The 17382-nt window shown below is 43.7% G+C and overlaps 1 protein-coding gene across 1 annotated transcript in view; it reads right to left on the reverse strand.

Moving 5' to 3' along the window:
- DPY19L1 (dpy-19 like C-mannosyltransferase 1) overlaps nt 1-17382 on the reverse strand; it is a 286868-nt gene that overhangs the window by 234592 nt on the left and 34894 nt on the right. Inside the window, exon 6 of the mRNA XM_030204533.1 lies at nt 16723-16816. Coding sequence (XP_030060393.1) covers nt 16723-16816 — 94 coding nt within the window. The remainder of the gene's footprint in view (nt 1-16722; nt 16817-17382) is intronic.

A 17382-nucleotide genomic window follows, 5' to 3' on the forward strand; every position in this document is an offset into this window, starting at 1 on the left:
GATGCGCAAGCCTTATTTTGAAAATTTGCTATATTTGATGGAAAGTGAATTAGATGTGTGATTAGATAATTCTTCTGTAAACGTTTTGAACAAATGGCTCAATTATTGATGATTATGTAACCCGCAGTGAGCTTACATAGGTATCTGCAAGCTGTAAGTTCTGTATAATGTAATGTAATGCAATATAAAAGATAGAAGGCAAAAGTGTGGGACAGAGTGAAGAAGACATCAGCCATAAGGAAAAGAAAGGAAAGGCAAGAGAAGGGTGGGAGATAAACTAAGGACCCTTTTCTAAAGCAGGTTAGGCACTTAACGTGAGAAGCAGCACACAGTAAATGCTATCGCACAAGCACGGTAGCTGGTTTTGTGTTATTTCAACAGTGCACATTAGGAGTATTTTGTGATGGGGGTGGTAACTTGGAAGGGGAATGGGCGAAGAGTGGGCAAAGAGAGCAAATGGCACATAGTGTGTGGTAACCGGCACTTGTGCAGTTAAGCATGGGTCCACTTAGCGCCTCCTTAAAGGGGCAATTCTATAACTTGATGCTTCGAGTAAGGCATCATAATGGCGCACGCTGAGCTGAAATTCAATATTGCTTTCAGTGCGCACCCAAGCCTTTACAGAATAATAGCAAAAAGATATGGTGGCGTGCCAAAAGTTAAGTGTGCCCACTTATGGCAGGTCTATGATATGCATTAAGTTGGTGTTTCTAGATGCGCCATGATCAGCTGATCAAGCTGTCCAAGTTGCGTGAATTGCTCTGCCCATAGGTACACCCTTGTTGCACTTACATGTGAAAAGATTAAGGCGCACCTATCATAGAATAGCACCTAGCACTTACGCGTAGAAATGGAAATTCATGGTGCCAATGATGTGCTTAAATGCTTAAGTGCTAATATTCTATAAAGCATATATACTATACTGGTGCATATCCTCAGATGCCATGTTACAGAATTTCCTTTTAAGTGCATCTGTGCTAATTGCCAGCGGGGTACTGTGCACTTATGTGCATTTTAATTCAGGAACAGCAAAGGAACATGTTGGGCAGGCCCTCATTAATCGTCATGTTAGATCTGCACTTACTTCACATTAAGGTTTTATGTTAAGGCTTGGTAACTGCAAAATCTAATGCTCTTTAGTAAAAGGCCCTAGGAATGAGGTATGATTTCAGATGAGGTGACAGGAGGAAAGGTAGAGACAAAAGAAGCTGCAATAGAGAGGAAGACAACAGCAAAGAGCCAGACAAGAGATCAGAATGAACGGTGGTTAGGGGAGTGCAAATATATAAGCACACATAAACTCTACATTTATACATGTTTGTCTTTGATTTCACTTTTATCATATTAAAAATAGATTGCAGATATCAACAAATCTCCCCTTGCCACTGGTGACTAGAGAATATATGAATAACAAATTAAATATAAACATAGCTAAGAAATTTTCTTTCAATGTTTCACTGTTTTGACCTAATGTAAAAAAAAAAAAAAAGATCAGTACTAAGGTGATTGATGTTGTGTAGCTTGGATGCTGTGTTCTTTTGGTAAACTATGGAAGCAGTGCCATCTAGTGAGCAAATGAAAGTACAGGAAGCTTTGCCAAATAAACAACTTACAGAAACTGTCACTGTAATCAATTGCACTATTTGGTTTTATTGTTCAAGGTATACATTTACTATCGGAGTACATTTTTTTATATTCTCAAAACTATTTCTATAGTGAAATAGTGAAAAACATCTACCCTGTAGTTAATCATGGGTAAAAAATGGGAGTTCTGGTAGTAGGCTGCCCAAACAGCCTACTAAGAAAATCCCACAGATCCTAATTCTGTTATCATCCAAGTTATTTGAGGGAATGCCACAGGATTTTCTGTAATTTCATTTAAATAGAAAAATGTATGCAAAGACTTCTCCGTCAGTTTGTATAAAGTAACATTATATTACCACAATAAGTTGTAAGCAGAGAACACTCGAAAGCAGTACAAAAAAACATTAACAAAAAGTAATATTAATTGTCTGTTGCCTAGCTGAATAAAACTCTAGACCAGTGGTTTTCAACCCAGCCAGTTGGGCTTTTAGGATATCCACAAGAAATATGAATAACTCACTTCACAAAAGTGGTGACAGAGAAGAAGCTGGAAACTACAGGCCGGTAAGCCTCACTTTGGTTATTGGAAAAGTAATGGAAGCAATGCTGAAGGAAAGGATAGTGAATTTCCTGGAAGCCAATAAGTTGCAAGATCCGAGACAACATGGTTTTACCAAAAGGAAATCGTGCCAAACGAATCTCATTGAATTCTTTGACTGGGTGACAGGAGAATTGAATCAGGGATGAGCTATAGACGTAATCTACTTAGATTTCAGCAAAGCTTTTGACACGGTTGCCCACAGGAGGCTCTTAAATAAACTGGATGGGCTGAAGATGAATTGGTGAACTGGATTAGGAACTGGTTGACGGACGGACGCCAGAGGGTGGTGGTGAATGGAATTCGCTTGGAAGCGGGAAAGGTGAGTAGTGGAGTGCCTCAAGGATCGGTGCTGGGGCCAATTCTGTTCAATATATTTGTGAGTGACATTGCCGAAGGGTTAGAAGGTAAAGTTTGCCTATTTGCGGATGATACTAAGATCTGTAACAGAGTGGACACCCCGGAGGGAGTGGAAAACATGAAAAAGGACCTATGGAAGCTAGAAGAAAGGTCTAAGGTTTGGCAATTAAAATTCAATGCAAAGAAATGCAAAGTGATGCACTTAGGGAACAGAAATCCACGGGAGACGTATGTGTTAGGAGGGGAGAGTCTGATAAGTACGGACGGGGAGAGGGATCTTGGGGTGATAGTATCTGAGGATTTGAAGGTGACAAAACAGTGTGACAAGGTGGTGGCCGTAGCTAGAAGGTTGTTAGGCTGTATAGAGAGAGGTGTGACCAGCAGAAGAAAGGGGGTGTTGATGCCCCTGTATAAATCGTTGGTGAGGCCCCATCTAGAGTATTGTGTTCAGTTTTGGAAGCCGTATCTTGCTAAGTATGTAAAAAGAATTGAAGCGGTGCAAAGAAAAGCTATGAGAATGGTATGGGATTTGCGTTACAAGACGTATGAGGAGAGACTTGCTGACCTGAACATGTATACTCTGGAGGAAAGGAGAAACAGGGGTGATATGATACAGACATTCAAATATTTGAAAGGTATTAATCCGCAAACGAACCTTTTCCGGAGATGCAAACGTGGTAGAACAAGAGGACATGAAATGAGATTGAAGGGGGGCAGACTCAAGAAAAATGTCAGGAAGTATTTTTTCACAGAGAGAGTAGTGGATGCTTGGAATGCCCTCCCGCGGGAGGTGGTGGAAATGAAAACAGTAACGGAATTCAAACATGCTTGGGATAAACATAAAGGAATCCTGTTCAGAAGGAATGGATCCTAAGGAGCTTAGCCGAGATTGGGTGGCAGAGTCGGTGGCGGGAGGCGGGGATGGTGCTGGGCAGACATACTGTCTGTGCCAGAGCCGGTGGTGGGAGGTGCGACTGGTGGTTGGGAGGCGGGGATAGTGCTGGGCAGACTTATACGGTCTGTGCCAGAACCGGTGGTGGGAGGCGGGGCTGGTGGTTGGGAGGTGGGGATAGTGCTGGGCAGACTTATAAGGTCTGTGCCCTGAAAAGGACAGGTACAAATCAAGGTAAGGTATAAACAAAAAGTAGCACATTTGAGTTTATCTTGTTGGGCAGACTGGATGGACCGTGCAGGTCTTTTTCTGCCGTCATCTACTATGTTACTCATGCATATTCATTGTGGATACTTGAAAAATGACTGTCTAGATGTGCCCTGAGGATTAGTTTGAGAACCCCTGCTCTAGACAGTATAAAGCAACATAAAAACATAACATCCACAAACAAAATAAGTTAAAGACACATTGTCAAGGCAGTATGAAGAAGCCTGCACAGCAGATGCTTGGCTGTATGGTTCTGCTGATAAACAAAAGATTTTGGCTTCAGTGTTGTCAATCTGGACACTTTCAAGAGCAAGGTAGTCTTTCTCCTCAGGCACCAGGGAGTATAGACGCGCCCTCTCCACCCTGAGGCTAGAGTCTGGAACAACCCATTCCGCTGTTATCAGATGCTGAATATCCAGATGCATGAGGAATGCCTTGGATGGTCCCCTGAAGCCTCCTGCATAATGGTGGATGACTCCCTGAGGGCACAAGTCGTGGCTCCTCAATCGAGAGGTCTCCCAGAGCCTCAGAAATAAGGGAGCTCATTCCCTCCTTATGAAATAATTGAAGAGGTCTGGGATCCTCGGGAGGGAGCTCATCCTCCAAGGTCTCTTGCAGAGAAGGACCCTCTGAAAACATAGGCCACCTCAGACAATGGGGACCCCTAAGAGAACCTCTCCTCAGGCTCCCCCTGAAAATCTAAACATGAGTGCTTAGGGGTTGAAGGAGCAGCCAGACCCCCACCAGCATCGCACAGTTGAACTCCCTGCTTGAGCAAAAAAGCTTGGTGAAAGAGTAAAATGAACTCCGGAGAAAAAGGAGTTCCCTGCACCAGCGCTAAGCCTGAAGCCTCTACCTAAGAGGCTTCCTTAGCAGCAGGAAGAAACCCGACTCTGCGTCGTTCCCCCTGTCGCATGCATCAACATGGCCGACATTCCTGCTTCGATCTGAGAGGAACCGCGCTGCCTAGAAGTCAGGGATACCAACACTGCCGAACCGTGCTTATTCACAGTGGCTTCAACTTCTGGCTCTTCTGTGTCCTCAGGAACGCCAGCCTGAACACTGTGCAGTGGCCCAAGGATGACTTGCTGCCCCCACAACAGAAGCAACATTTGACTCCCTCAGCTGGAGCTGCTATGCTGCCCTGAGCATCCTGAACTCCCGCGCTCTTTGTTTTAAACTGACACTGATAAGCAGCACTCCTGCGCTCCAACGCAGTCCAGCTCGGACTGTGGTTCTGAGGCAGAGATCCTCCGGGCAGCCTCCACTCCTCCTTTCCACAAGGAATGCCGCCTCCACCCCACTGAGCTACTGCATTCCCCTCTTACCTCAAGGCACCACATCAAGGACTGCACTGTAGTTCCAAACTGGTGCTGCTCAGCTCTCCCCTACTCCGCTGAAGAACCCAATAGAACCAAACTGCAGGAAGGGACAGGGAGGGAAAAGAAAGAGAAAAGTCTCTGTAGGGACTCGAGTCAGGGATCTGGCACCACCAGAAATTACTCTTCAAGCAAAGCCACCCGATAGGCTCAACTGGGAAACCAGTAGACCAACTGGGCCAGGAGCAAGGGCCTCAGAAGTAGGAGCTGAATAGTCTGTTCAACCACCTGCTGGAGATAAAAAAATACTGGAAAACTGGGCTGGCTAGCTGGAAATATATGTAGCAGCTCAGTTCTGGATCTTCTCTCTCCACTTGCTCAATGGACATAACTATCCCACACATCCTGATATGGTGGGAAGTAACGTAATGGAAAATATGATTTTTTTTTCTGCTCAAAAATAAAAAGAAATGAAAATTCTACCTGCAGTACCCAACTGTAACTTACCTTGAGCTCTTTTCCTACATGTGGTATAAATTTGAAGCAACAGAGGCTTAATACGGGATGGTAGCTACAAATTTACTGTTCCAATTATCGGGGCATTTCCAGCATTTGCACTATAGGTCCAATATTAAAATGCCACAAAGCGTGCAGTCTTTGCTTGAAGTTATCACGGAAGTAATTAGCACCTCTTATTCAGGAGGTGGTAAGTGGTCCCAGGCTAACTAAATAAGTGCTGATTAGTGCACAGTATGTGCAGCGCGATATCTACAAAACACCTTCTGTGCCCATTCTCCACTCCTGACATATAAAAAGTGCTTAACACGCGGTTTACTGTGTCATAATTGGAAAAATATCACGAGGCTCCTTAACACGGTTGCAGTTACTGCACAGTAAACCATGCAATGACATGGTTAATAAAAAGGTCCATAAATTCAAAATTGAAGGCTGGTTGGAGAGAACAACAGAATGAGAGAAAGGAAGGCAGGACGAAAGGCCGAGGAGAAAATACTGCACAAGAGATCCAACAGGAAAGTAATCATGAAGAAAAAACTTTAAAAAAAAATGTGAGAACAGGGAAACACTGGGAAGGTGAGACTACTGCAAAAGGGAAAGGGGATGGGACTTGATATACCACTTACATATTATATACAGGTACTTATTTTCTACCTGAAGCAATGGGGAGTTAAGTAACTTGCACAAAGCCTCAAAGAGCTGCGGTGAATTGCACCCAGTTCCCTGGGTTCTCAGGCCACTACACTAACCATTAGGCTACTCCTCCACTCCAGAAAAAAGACAGAATGATAAACGGGAGAAAAGAATGAAAATGTAAAGAGAAAAATGGATGAAGAAACAAAGAATTGACAAAGGAACAAAATAAATTAGTCACACAAGAAAGGTTGAAAAGTTTATTTCTTGTAGGAAAAAAATGTTTGCATATTAAATCTAAACTGCTATAAATTTATGTAGATGTACCATAATTCCACAGGTTCTAGGATTATGCTGCATTCTTTTCAACAGTGCCATAACTGAGGCAGGCGATACTTGTGTCACTCCCAGCCCATCTTCATCTGATCTCCCCCTGTGGTCTTCAATTCCCCATGGCATCTATCCCATCCTCCATATTATCCTGCTTGTGGTCCTCAGTCCCCTGAGCCACTTTCCTTTAAAAATAAAGCTCCAAATAGATGCCTTCTTGGCAGGGCCACCAAGAGGAGGGGCGGGGGGGGGGGGGGGGGGCGCAAAATTACCCAGGTCCGGCCTCCAAGGGGAGCCGGGAGCCAGGGTCTGTCTCTCTCCTGCTCCTGTTGGGACCCGGGTGATTGCATTAATGCAATAACCCAGTCCCACCACACAGGAGCAAGAGAGAGACAGACCCCAGTGCAGGGCCCCCTCTTGTAGGCCAGGTAGGAGCAGACACACTAACGCAGGAAGGTAAAGAGCGAAGGTGGTAGTGGCCTGAGCGAGGGGTGGCAACAGTGTCCCGAGTAAGGGGGGGGGGAAGCGGTGGCCCTCCCTCTCTCGGCAGCCCTTCTCCTTGGCACCCTTTACAAAACTTCCCTCTACTGGGTTACTTCTATAAGGAGCCACACCTAGTTTCAAGCAGCAGGCATGCACATAAAGAGCGATATTCTAGGCACTCACGCACATAAATGGCCTCTTACAAAATATCAACTAACTTAAAAGTCCATGCCATGGTTTGATGGCATACTCTTTGCCAGCAAGCACGCGCATGGTCAGAGTTTGGGTGGAGCATGCAAAATGTGTACATAAATTAAAGTATTCCATAATATATATGGGTTCTGGTTAACATCAAGGCACAGGCATTTACACCACCTATAGCGCTGGCACATGTGACTGTGCCTCAAACGTAAGCGTGTTTTCTGCCACTTGAAATAGCATTCTATAAACAGGTGTCTGCTTTTCTTTATAGAAAAGTGTTGAAAGTTGCCTGCTTATTCTCTTATCCTAGACACCATAATAGAATTACCCTCTGTGTTCTGTAGGTCTATTTTTATGCACATATAATCCTGGACAATGTTAAAAGCAGCTTTTTGAGAATGTAAGATGTTTTTTTATACTGAAGTTCCTTACAAAATGCCCCTTTAATCAATATATATCTCCTGTTTCATTCTGTTTTATATAGCAAAATAACACCTAGAGCTTCTAAATGCCCTTCCTATTCAATTACATCAACCAGCAAGAACCTAAAACACCTTGAGGGGCCCTTTTACTAAGGCACGTAGGCGCCTAAGCGCATATAATGTGTGTCAAATTAGAACTACCACCCGGCTACCGCATGCCCCTGGCAGTAATTCTAATTTCTATGCAAGTCCAATATGCGCGGCAGAAAATAATTTCTATCTTCAACTACGTTGCGCTAACCGGGCGGTAAACGGCAGTGTATCCATGCTGACGATCACCACCCGGTTAACGCATGAGACCTTACCGCTAAGGTGACGGTAAGGTCTCGGGCCCAAAATGGACACGCACTGATTTTTATTTTGCCGCACATCCAGTTTCAGCAAAAACAAAAAAGGCTTATTTTGCAGGTGCGCTGAAAAATGGACCTGCTCGCGTCTAATACACGCATTTAAACCAGCGCAGGCCATTTTTCAGTGCACCTTAGTAAAAAGAGCCCTCGGTCTCATAGACTTCTGCATCTATCCTAATGATCACAAAAATTAAACACTTCCTGTGGAATTTCCCTATCTCTATGAAACTGGCACCAGAGATGTGGACAAAGGATGGCAGGAGTATCAACATTCATGTTGGTATCATCATCAGCATTTCTCCTATATCAATATTTACCGATCTATCTTGTGAGGGAGAGGGGGACCAAAGAAGTGCTGCGCTTCAGGCCATATCCTTCTCCTCTGCTGCCAGATTTAGGGTATCACAGTTTGAATTGCACAGCACTATTCTATCCCACGCAGTGCAAAGCATAACACACTGACCTCTGGCAACAGAGGGGGGAGATGTGGCCTGAGGTACTGACCTGCCATTGTCCTCTTCCTTACAAGACAGAGAGAGATGAATGAGGGGGTGAGCAGAAAATGAAATGGTGAGTGAGAAGATAATCAGGTCACGTTGCAAATCGCTTCAGAAGGCAGTTTATTAGGAAATAAACATAAACTAAAGTTAGTGGAAGAATTTGGGGATGGGGGGGGGGGGGGGGGGGGGAAACTGATGCCCAGATGGTCGAAAACCCCGCGGTTCCAAAACAACTCATAAGTAATGTCACACTGGGAAAAGACCAAGGGTCCATCGAGCCCAGCATCCTGTCCACGACAGCAGCCAATCCAGGCCAAGGGCACCTGGCAAGCTTCCCAAACGTAGAAACATTCTATACATGTTACTCCTGGAATTGTGGATTTTTCCCAAGTCCATTTAGTAGTGGTTTATGGACTTGTCCTTTAGGAAACCGTCTAACCCCTTTTTAAACTCTGCTAAGCTAACCGCCTTCACCACGTTCTCCGGCAACGAATTCCAGAGTTTAATTATGCAGTGGGTGAAGAGAAATTTTCTCCGATTTGTTTTAAATTTACTACACTGTAGTTTCATCGCATGCCCCCTAGTCCTAGTATTTTTGGAAAGCGTAAACAGATGCTTTACATCCACCTGTTCCACTCCACTCATTATTTTATATACCTCTATCATGTCTCCCCTCAGCCGTCTCTTCTCCAAGCTGAAAAGCCCTAGCCTCTTTAGTCTTTCTTCATAGGGAAGTCGTCCCATCCCCGCTATCATTTTAGTCGCCCTTCGCTGCACCTTTTCCAATTCCACTATATCTTTCTTGAGATGGGGCGACCAGAATTGAACACAATACTCAAGGTGCGGTTGCACCATGGAGCGATACAACGGCATTATAACATCCTCACACCTGTTTTCCATACCTTTCCTAATAATACCCAACATTCTATTTGCTTTCCTAGCCGCAGCAGCACACTGAGCAGAAGGTTTCAGTGTATTATCGACGACGACACCCAGATCCCTTTCTTGGTCCGTAACTCCTAACATGAAACCTTGCATGACGTAGCTATAATTCAGGTTCTTTTTTCCCACATGCATCACCTTGCACTTGCTCACATTAAATGTCATCTGCCATTTAGCCGCCCAGTCTCCCAGTCTCGTAAGGTCCTTCTGTAATTTTTCACAATCCTGTCGCGATTTAACGACTTTGAATAACTTTGCGCCTTCAGCAAATTTAATTACCTCGCTAGTTACTCCCATCTCTAAATCATTTATAAATATATTAAAAAGCAGCGGTCCTAGCACAGACCCCTGAGGAACCCCACTAACTACCCTTCTCCATTGTGAATACTGCCCATTTAACCCCACTCTCTGTTTCCTATCCTTCAACCAGTTTTAATCCACAATAGGACATTTCCTTCTATCCCATGACCCTCCAATTTCCTCAGTAGCCTTTCATGAGGTACCTTGTCAAACGCCTTTTGAAAATCCAGATACACAATATCAACCGGCTCCCCTTTGTCCACGCATACAACTTCTCCTACATAAGCACACAACTATGAAATGGACTCCCACATGCAGTGAAAACAATGCATGACCACCTAAGCTTCAGGAAATCACTGAAAACCCACCTCTTCAAAAAACCTTATCCCACTGATAAATCCCCAAACCCAGCAACACAAGATCATCTATGATTGTACTGGACAATTTATTATCCTCGACCCCATGACGCATGAAACACTTCTACCTTCGACTATAACACAACCTTGTATTTGTTATCAACCGCAATGGCAATCGCCACTTTGTAAGTCACACTGAGCCTGCAAATAGGTGGGAAAATGTGGGGGTTTAAATGTAACAAATAAATAAACAGCGCTCTAAAAATAGAGCTGGAACAGTACGGGGCTTTACCGCCCTTTTGATCACAGATAGCACCATGCAAATTTATGTGCATTATTACCTCTGATCATAGGGTAGTGTAGGAGGATTGTGCCTGAGTACGTGCTCAGGCACAATTCTCCTGCACACAATTCTCCTGCACTTGACAGGTCTGAGCTGTCAAAAGCCCAGACCTGTCAAACACAAGGGCTGGAGGTCGGTGGGACCACCAAACCCCAAGCAGCATGGCCATGGTGGCCTAGTACCCCCATTCTGAGCCAGCAACACGGGGGCTGAAGGTCCGGTGGACCTCCAGTCCCCCAACCCCCCCCCCCCCTCGATACAAGTTCAGACTCCCTCCCTCCTCTTCCAGCAGCGCCAGCACTAATCAATGCATCCTGGGATGCGCTGGGCGGGGCTTCACACCAGATAAGAGAGAATCCTCCCCCCCCCCCATGAACTTGTGCCAAGGGGGATCAGGGGGACTGGAGGTCCGCCGGACCTCTAGCCCCTGTGTCACTTGGGGGGGGGGGGGGTTGAGGTTCCTGCTCCTGTGGAAAGGGGAAGCATTGAAGGGAATGGGGGGCCTGCTAGCATGCTGGGCAGGGCTCACCATTCCTTCCCAATGGTCTGCACATGCCAGCTCTGAGCTGGCGTAGGGTTTTTAGAAGACAGCACGTCAACGTTTGGCTTGCTGCTCGCTGATCATTGGTGAGGAATATGTTTAGCATGCTAGTTGTGTTCAGAGCCCATGAGCGCGTTGTTTCACTCAAAGAAGCTTGACATCTGAAAACATATGTACAGTACTGTTTATTATATGTACAATATACAGTCTACAGTCTCCGTTAACTGACATTATACAGACTCCGTTAACTGACGTTAGGCTTACTTGAAGTAATCAGTTATAGTCCTCTGTACACTATTGTGTCTGTGAGTTCCATAGACTATATCAGCCAGATGGTAAAAACTGCCATAGCACTGACATCCAGTGGCCTCCAGATAGGCCCGCACGGTGTTGAGACTCTCCAGCGCTCTTGCAAAAGTGACAGGAGGTTGTTGAATTTCATCAGCATGTGCCTCGCTGCTCATTTCATCATCTGTTTCATCATCAGGCGTTGCCTGCATGTAGGCGCGTATCTCGACATCAGTGCTGTCGTCAGCTGTTTGCAGATCGTAATCAACAGCTACGTAGTGATGAAACTCCTCTCCGTAACACCAACTGGGATGTCAATTGCCTGTTCATCTGACGCATTTGCAACAGCTGCATCTGTTTCGTCCTCTCCACATCCCTAACGAAGCTTGCCCGCTTGTAGCAGTTCACAATGGTTGCCTGTGTAACATGATTCCAGGCTTCCTTCTGCATATGTAGGAAATCCAACAGTGACAGATTATGAGCCAGTTCAACAGCACATTTATCCTTGCCAGTCTGGTCATCCAAAACGCTCATCAGACGACGTAGCACAAGAGCCCGATAATGTTGTTTGAAATTGGCTATTATGCCCTGATCTATAGGTTGGATCAGAGAGGTAGTGTTTGGTGGCAGGAGGACCACCTTGACGTTAGACAGCCTGACATCATCACTGTGTGCAGCACAATTATCACAAAACAACAAAATCTGACACTTTTGTGCCCGCATTCTAGTGTCTAACTTCTTTAGCCAAATTTCCCCAGTCATCCATGAATTTGCATTAGCGTCATACGACACAGGAAGTTGCTTAACTTTCTTGAAGCAACGGGGCTGTTTGCTCTTTCCAAAGACGAGTGGTTCCAACTTCTCACTGCCATCAATATTGCAGCAAAGGAGGATCGTCAGTCGGTCCTTCGACGTTTTACTTCCTATAGTTTCGGCTTGTTTCAATGCAAGTGTTCCATCAGGAATCGCTCGCCAGTAGAGACCGTTTTCGTCAGCATTGAAAATGTCACGAGGTGCAAACTCGTTCAAGATGGTAGGAAGAACTGAAACAACCCCATTTTCAGCACCAAAGTTGTCAGCATCTTGTTTCTCACCATGCTGTTTCTTGAATTTTATGTTGTTCCTCTCCTTCCATCTTTCCAACCATCCAACAGTGGCTTTCTCCATAAGCAGTGGACCACTGACAGGAAACTGTCTGCTCCTGACATGAGAAAACCACTGAAGAAGAGCATCTTCTACATCCTCAGCTTTTCCCGCCCATTTACGTTTCCGGTGTGGATTTGTATAGTTTTGCCAGTCTTCCAGAAGCTGGGCTTTCTGCTTCAAGATACGTGAAATTTGACTGGGATTGACACCATATTCGTTAGCAACAGATGCTTTGTTTGTTTTCTAATTTTTTTAAAACTTCTATTCGCTCAGCCAGTGTTAAAGTCTTACAGTTACGCGACGACGACTCCAGTGTACACTCTAACAACATTCTTTCGCTTCTTCTGCCTGTGGCAGTTAACCAACAAGATTTCAAATTTACCGCTCCTTTATCACGCGCCAATCGGCTTCCATATTCCTTGCGTGCGCTTATGCGGAGTCTTTCCTGCAGAGGAGTGGTCTTAAACCATGCATATAAGCGAATCTTGAACGTATCAGTGGTGCGCTAAACCGAAGTTTGTCCCCATAGAAATTGATGGCGCCAAAAACAGGACCAAAGTACGGCATGCAGTTAAACAAGAGCATGCGCTTATCCGACGTGCACTTAAATGGAGTGCACTGTACATATATTTATTATATATTCACATATACATACATACATAAACACACATATACACATACATACAAAGCATGTTTTCTGCCTAACTCTGTCAAAACGACCAATTTCAATAAAATTTAGAATACTGTATTTCCTCGATTCTAACATGCACCCCCCCCCCCTGCATACAAGGGGGAAAAACACTTGATTCTAAGACACACCCTCATTTTGCAAAAGTGAGAAATACCAGGGCAGAACTGGGATTTGGCTGCTCGAAGATCACATACCCAACAGAAGGCACAGCAAGACCAGAGAGACATGTTGGGGAAAAAAAAAAACCAAAAGTGGAGACAAGGGCTCTGAGTCATCCAGAAACACACATGGCAGCATGAGTCCAGATGACGAGAGTGGTCCCCAAGGCACCTGGTGGCTATGTGAATTAGACCATGTGATTTCAATTTTTTGGCCTCAATTCTAAGATGCCATCAAATGTAAGCCGTACCTACTTTCCACACGTCAAAACTGGCAAAAATGTGTGTCTTAGAATAGAGGAAATATGGTATATCATCCTGAACAAATCTGCAATAAGCCTAAAGCAAATGTTCAAAATGGCCCCTGTTGGCACACAAACATACGTGGAGTCATTTTCTCTACTGATCACAGCATCAATGACACCCTGACTCAAGTTGGTCCACATCTTGCCAGGTGTTTCTTGAGGTCGTCAAATGTCATGAATCACCTTTCATAAACACACTGCTACAAAAGACCCCAAATTCTGTGATCTACAGGGTTCAGATATGGAATGTTAGGAGGCCACAAGTCCAGCGGAGACATTCTCTATAGCAGCTGGATGGTTTAATGAGTATGATGAGCAGGTGCACTGTCTTGCTGAGACACATAAACGTTGCCAGTGATATTCCGAATGGCCGGCAGCAGTTGTGACAGTACTCGCCATTAATCTTTGCACCTAAGCCGACGAAGAAAAGCTGTGCATCCCATTTTGGACACTCCAACAGAGACCATGACTGATTTACTGAATATTGAGTGAGTATGCAGAAGAGGATAGGCAGCAATATCACACTTCTTCATTGCAGTCTATGCATAGAGACAGTCATTTTGGGTGTTTGATAGGTGGCTCAACAATGAAAATTTTCTCACCTGTAAATCAAATGAAATAGACAGCCTGTGGAGAGAACTTGCAAAAGAGTTGCTTGGATAGTGTCATACAAAAAATGCACTTGCTATTGGTTAACTTTTGTGCTCACATCTGCTTAAGACTCCATAGGTCAAGATCACTGTTGATGACTAGAAACACCAATGACTGAGAAATGCTGGTTGCTCGACTAATTTGATGAATGGACTTGTGAGTTTTAGATATATCCTCTTGACTCAGCAAAAGTTTTTCAAATCTTGTGATGCTTGCTTCAATGAGAACTGATCTGGCCTTGACACTTCCTGACCTAAGATCAGTTGAGCCTGTTTCTCGCAATTTCTTCAGAACAATTCTACACTTACCCTTTCCACCTCTTTTCTGGAAACTCTTGCACCAGTCTATAAGAACCATAACCTTTCTCCAGATACAAAGTTTTAATAAGGACAGATCCTCCTGACTGAAAACCATGGTAACTGTTTATGATTTTTTTTTGTTAATTTAATTTATTTTAAACTTTTTATTTAACAATCCAAGTATCCACTTGTACAGCAATGTTAAATATTTAACAAAAAGAAAATAATTATTATATCTAATTCAAGAAAAAACTAATTACTAAACAAGTCCACAATTCCAAGAACTCAATACAAAGGAGAAATATTAATTAAATAATACTAAATGGAAAAAGCTGCTTATACCTGGCTAATAACAGGAGATTAACTTCATTATGGTGCAGTATCCGCCTATATAGGTGACTAGGTTCTTCCTTGTCCCTCAATTACCCCTTTAGCAGAAATATAGGTAGATAAATGTTTTGCATCACAGAAAACATATTTGTGAGATCTATATTTCACCACACACTTACAAGGAAATTTCAGAAAAAAACAAGGTACCCATTTGCAAAACAGCAGACCACAACAATAGAAATTGCCTGCTTTTGTGTTTCCCTTGAAACACCTAGACATATTCTCACTTTATAATTCAAAAATGATTTTTCACAATGTCTAAAATAAAGACGTAAAACCCAATCTATCTGAAATCAAAGCAAACGTCATAAGGAACGTTGCAGGCTGAGCAGCTTGAGATTCAGATGTATTCAATAACACAAAAGACATCTAAAGGTTCTGTATCTTGAGCTATATCTAGCTGGTGACCAGAATCAATTCTCCTCTGAGATGGTAAATAATAAGTCATTACTAAGGATGCAATAGATTTGAAAGGTATAGTAAAAGTTTATTTTAAATACTCCAGGAAAATTATTTAGGTGAAACACACAAACGTGGAAAATTCAACACTCTCAAGTAGCAGTTCTTAGACGTATTTTCCAAGGATTCTATTTTTAGTTTTAACCACTCATTATCTTTCACCAAACCAGAATCCAACAGTTTTAAACTAGTAACAGATTCCTCCAATTTTTCCATCTTATTCTGAACAGTATCAGTTTTATTTTTAACAACTCTTCTTTCCAAATCTTGCACAGTCATTCCCATATTGTAAAATTAAAGTCTTACCAAAGTCTTGAATTGCCTTCCAAATAACGTCTAATGTAAAAATGTCAGGTTGAGGAAGTTCAAATGTCTGAGGTAATGCAAAAATTAAAGAATTCTGTAATGGTATAGGCCTGAATCCTTACTCACAGATAAATGAGGAGCACCTCAGATTCCTTTGTTGCCCTCTGGGGAGCTACTTCAACTCTGCAATGTTTTTCCCTGCAGAAAACCTGTCCCTTCTGTTGGGCCGGTGCCTGGCCACCCTTGAAGGCTTCACTCTCAGAGATCTTCAACACTCCTAGCAAGCACAGCGTTTCATGGAATGGTGGCAGTGGAGAATCCGTCTACCCCTTAATATGTTATGCCCCTGAGTTTCCATACAGTCCATAGTCTCTGGCTGACCCCGTGGGTCTGCAATGAAGCCTACTTCTCCCATGCCTAGACTCTGCACAAAGCGGACCCATATTTGCACCAGGAGGTAAGGTAGAGGGCTCTGAGAGGAGAAAAAAAAAACCCTCACCTTTCCCTTTATTTTCACCATTTCAGAAAAGTCAAGGAAATAATGTGTGAGCATTCAGAACTAGCTCACAGTGTGGCAGCCATCTTAGATTTCCTGACATTCCTTTTCTATCATGGTAACTGTTTATGTTTAAAGAAAAATGGAGTCTGCACGTATCATGACGATAATCGCTAGGTGGTGGCAACATCATTTAGGTGAGGTGGCTGGCATGAGTGCAGGCTTATTGCTAATTATTCAGAATGATATGTCTCAAATCTTATTGGGATTGGTCATTTTGACAGAGTTATGCAGAAAACAAGCTTTGCATATTTTTTTTCAAACAGTGTGTGTGTGTGTGTCCAAATTCAAAAAGAAATACTGTATGTTCGATCCACATAACAGGAGAAAAAAGATCAGTGAAGGAAAATGCAAATGAAAATATACCACAAAATTGCTATAAATCTCAAAACCTTGAAAAATCTGCCAAAGGAAGTCAAAATCTGTGACTGCAGTAGCAACTTAAAATATGAAACATGTGAAACTGTATGTCTTACCTTAAGTATGTCCCATAGATAAAGAAAAGGGTCATCATTAGACCATTTAAAATAAAAATCATAGAAACGTAAAAGGAAGCAGGATCTCCCAAACCTATAAAACAAATTTACAAGTTCTAGTTATAACCAAAATAAGACATGGAATAAACACCAATTGTAGACTCATAAACCAACATTCTATAAAAGCCAATCAAATCAACTTATATTACAACTAGTAAAAAAGGCCCGTTTCTGTATGAAAGGAAACGGGCGCTAGCAAGGTTTTCCTCCCCCCCTCCCTCCCTCTCTCCCCCCCAAGTCCCACGGCCCCCTTTCCTCCCCTCCATTTACCATGGCTTCCTCCCTCCGTCACTCTCCTTCACTCTGTTCTCCCTCCGAGTTGCAGGCCCCCCTCCCTCCCTCTGTCATTCTCCTTTGCTATGTCCTCCCTCCGAGTGCCAGTCCCCCCCCCTCTAAAATCACCAGCCCCCCTCCCCCTGTCTTACCGGGGTCCCGTCGGCAGCACTGAAGAGCAAACAGACTCAGCGAGTGTACTGCCTTTCCTTCTCTTCGCTCTGAGCTCGTCCTCATTTCCTGTTTGCGCAAGGGCGGGATCAGAGTCAGAGCGAAGAGAAGGGAAAGCAGCATACTCGGGCGTCAGTATGACGTCAGTGTTATCTA

This window comes from Microcaecilia unicolor, chromosome 1 (genome assembly GCF_901765095.1).
Source record: "Microcaecilia unicolor chromosome 1, aMicUni1.1, whole genome shotgun sequence".
Taxonomy (NCBI): Eukaryota; Metazoa; Chordata; class Amphibia; order Gymnophiona; family Siphonopidae; genus Microcaecilia; species Microcaecilia unicolor.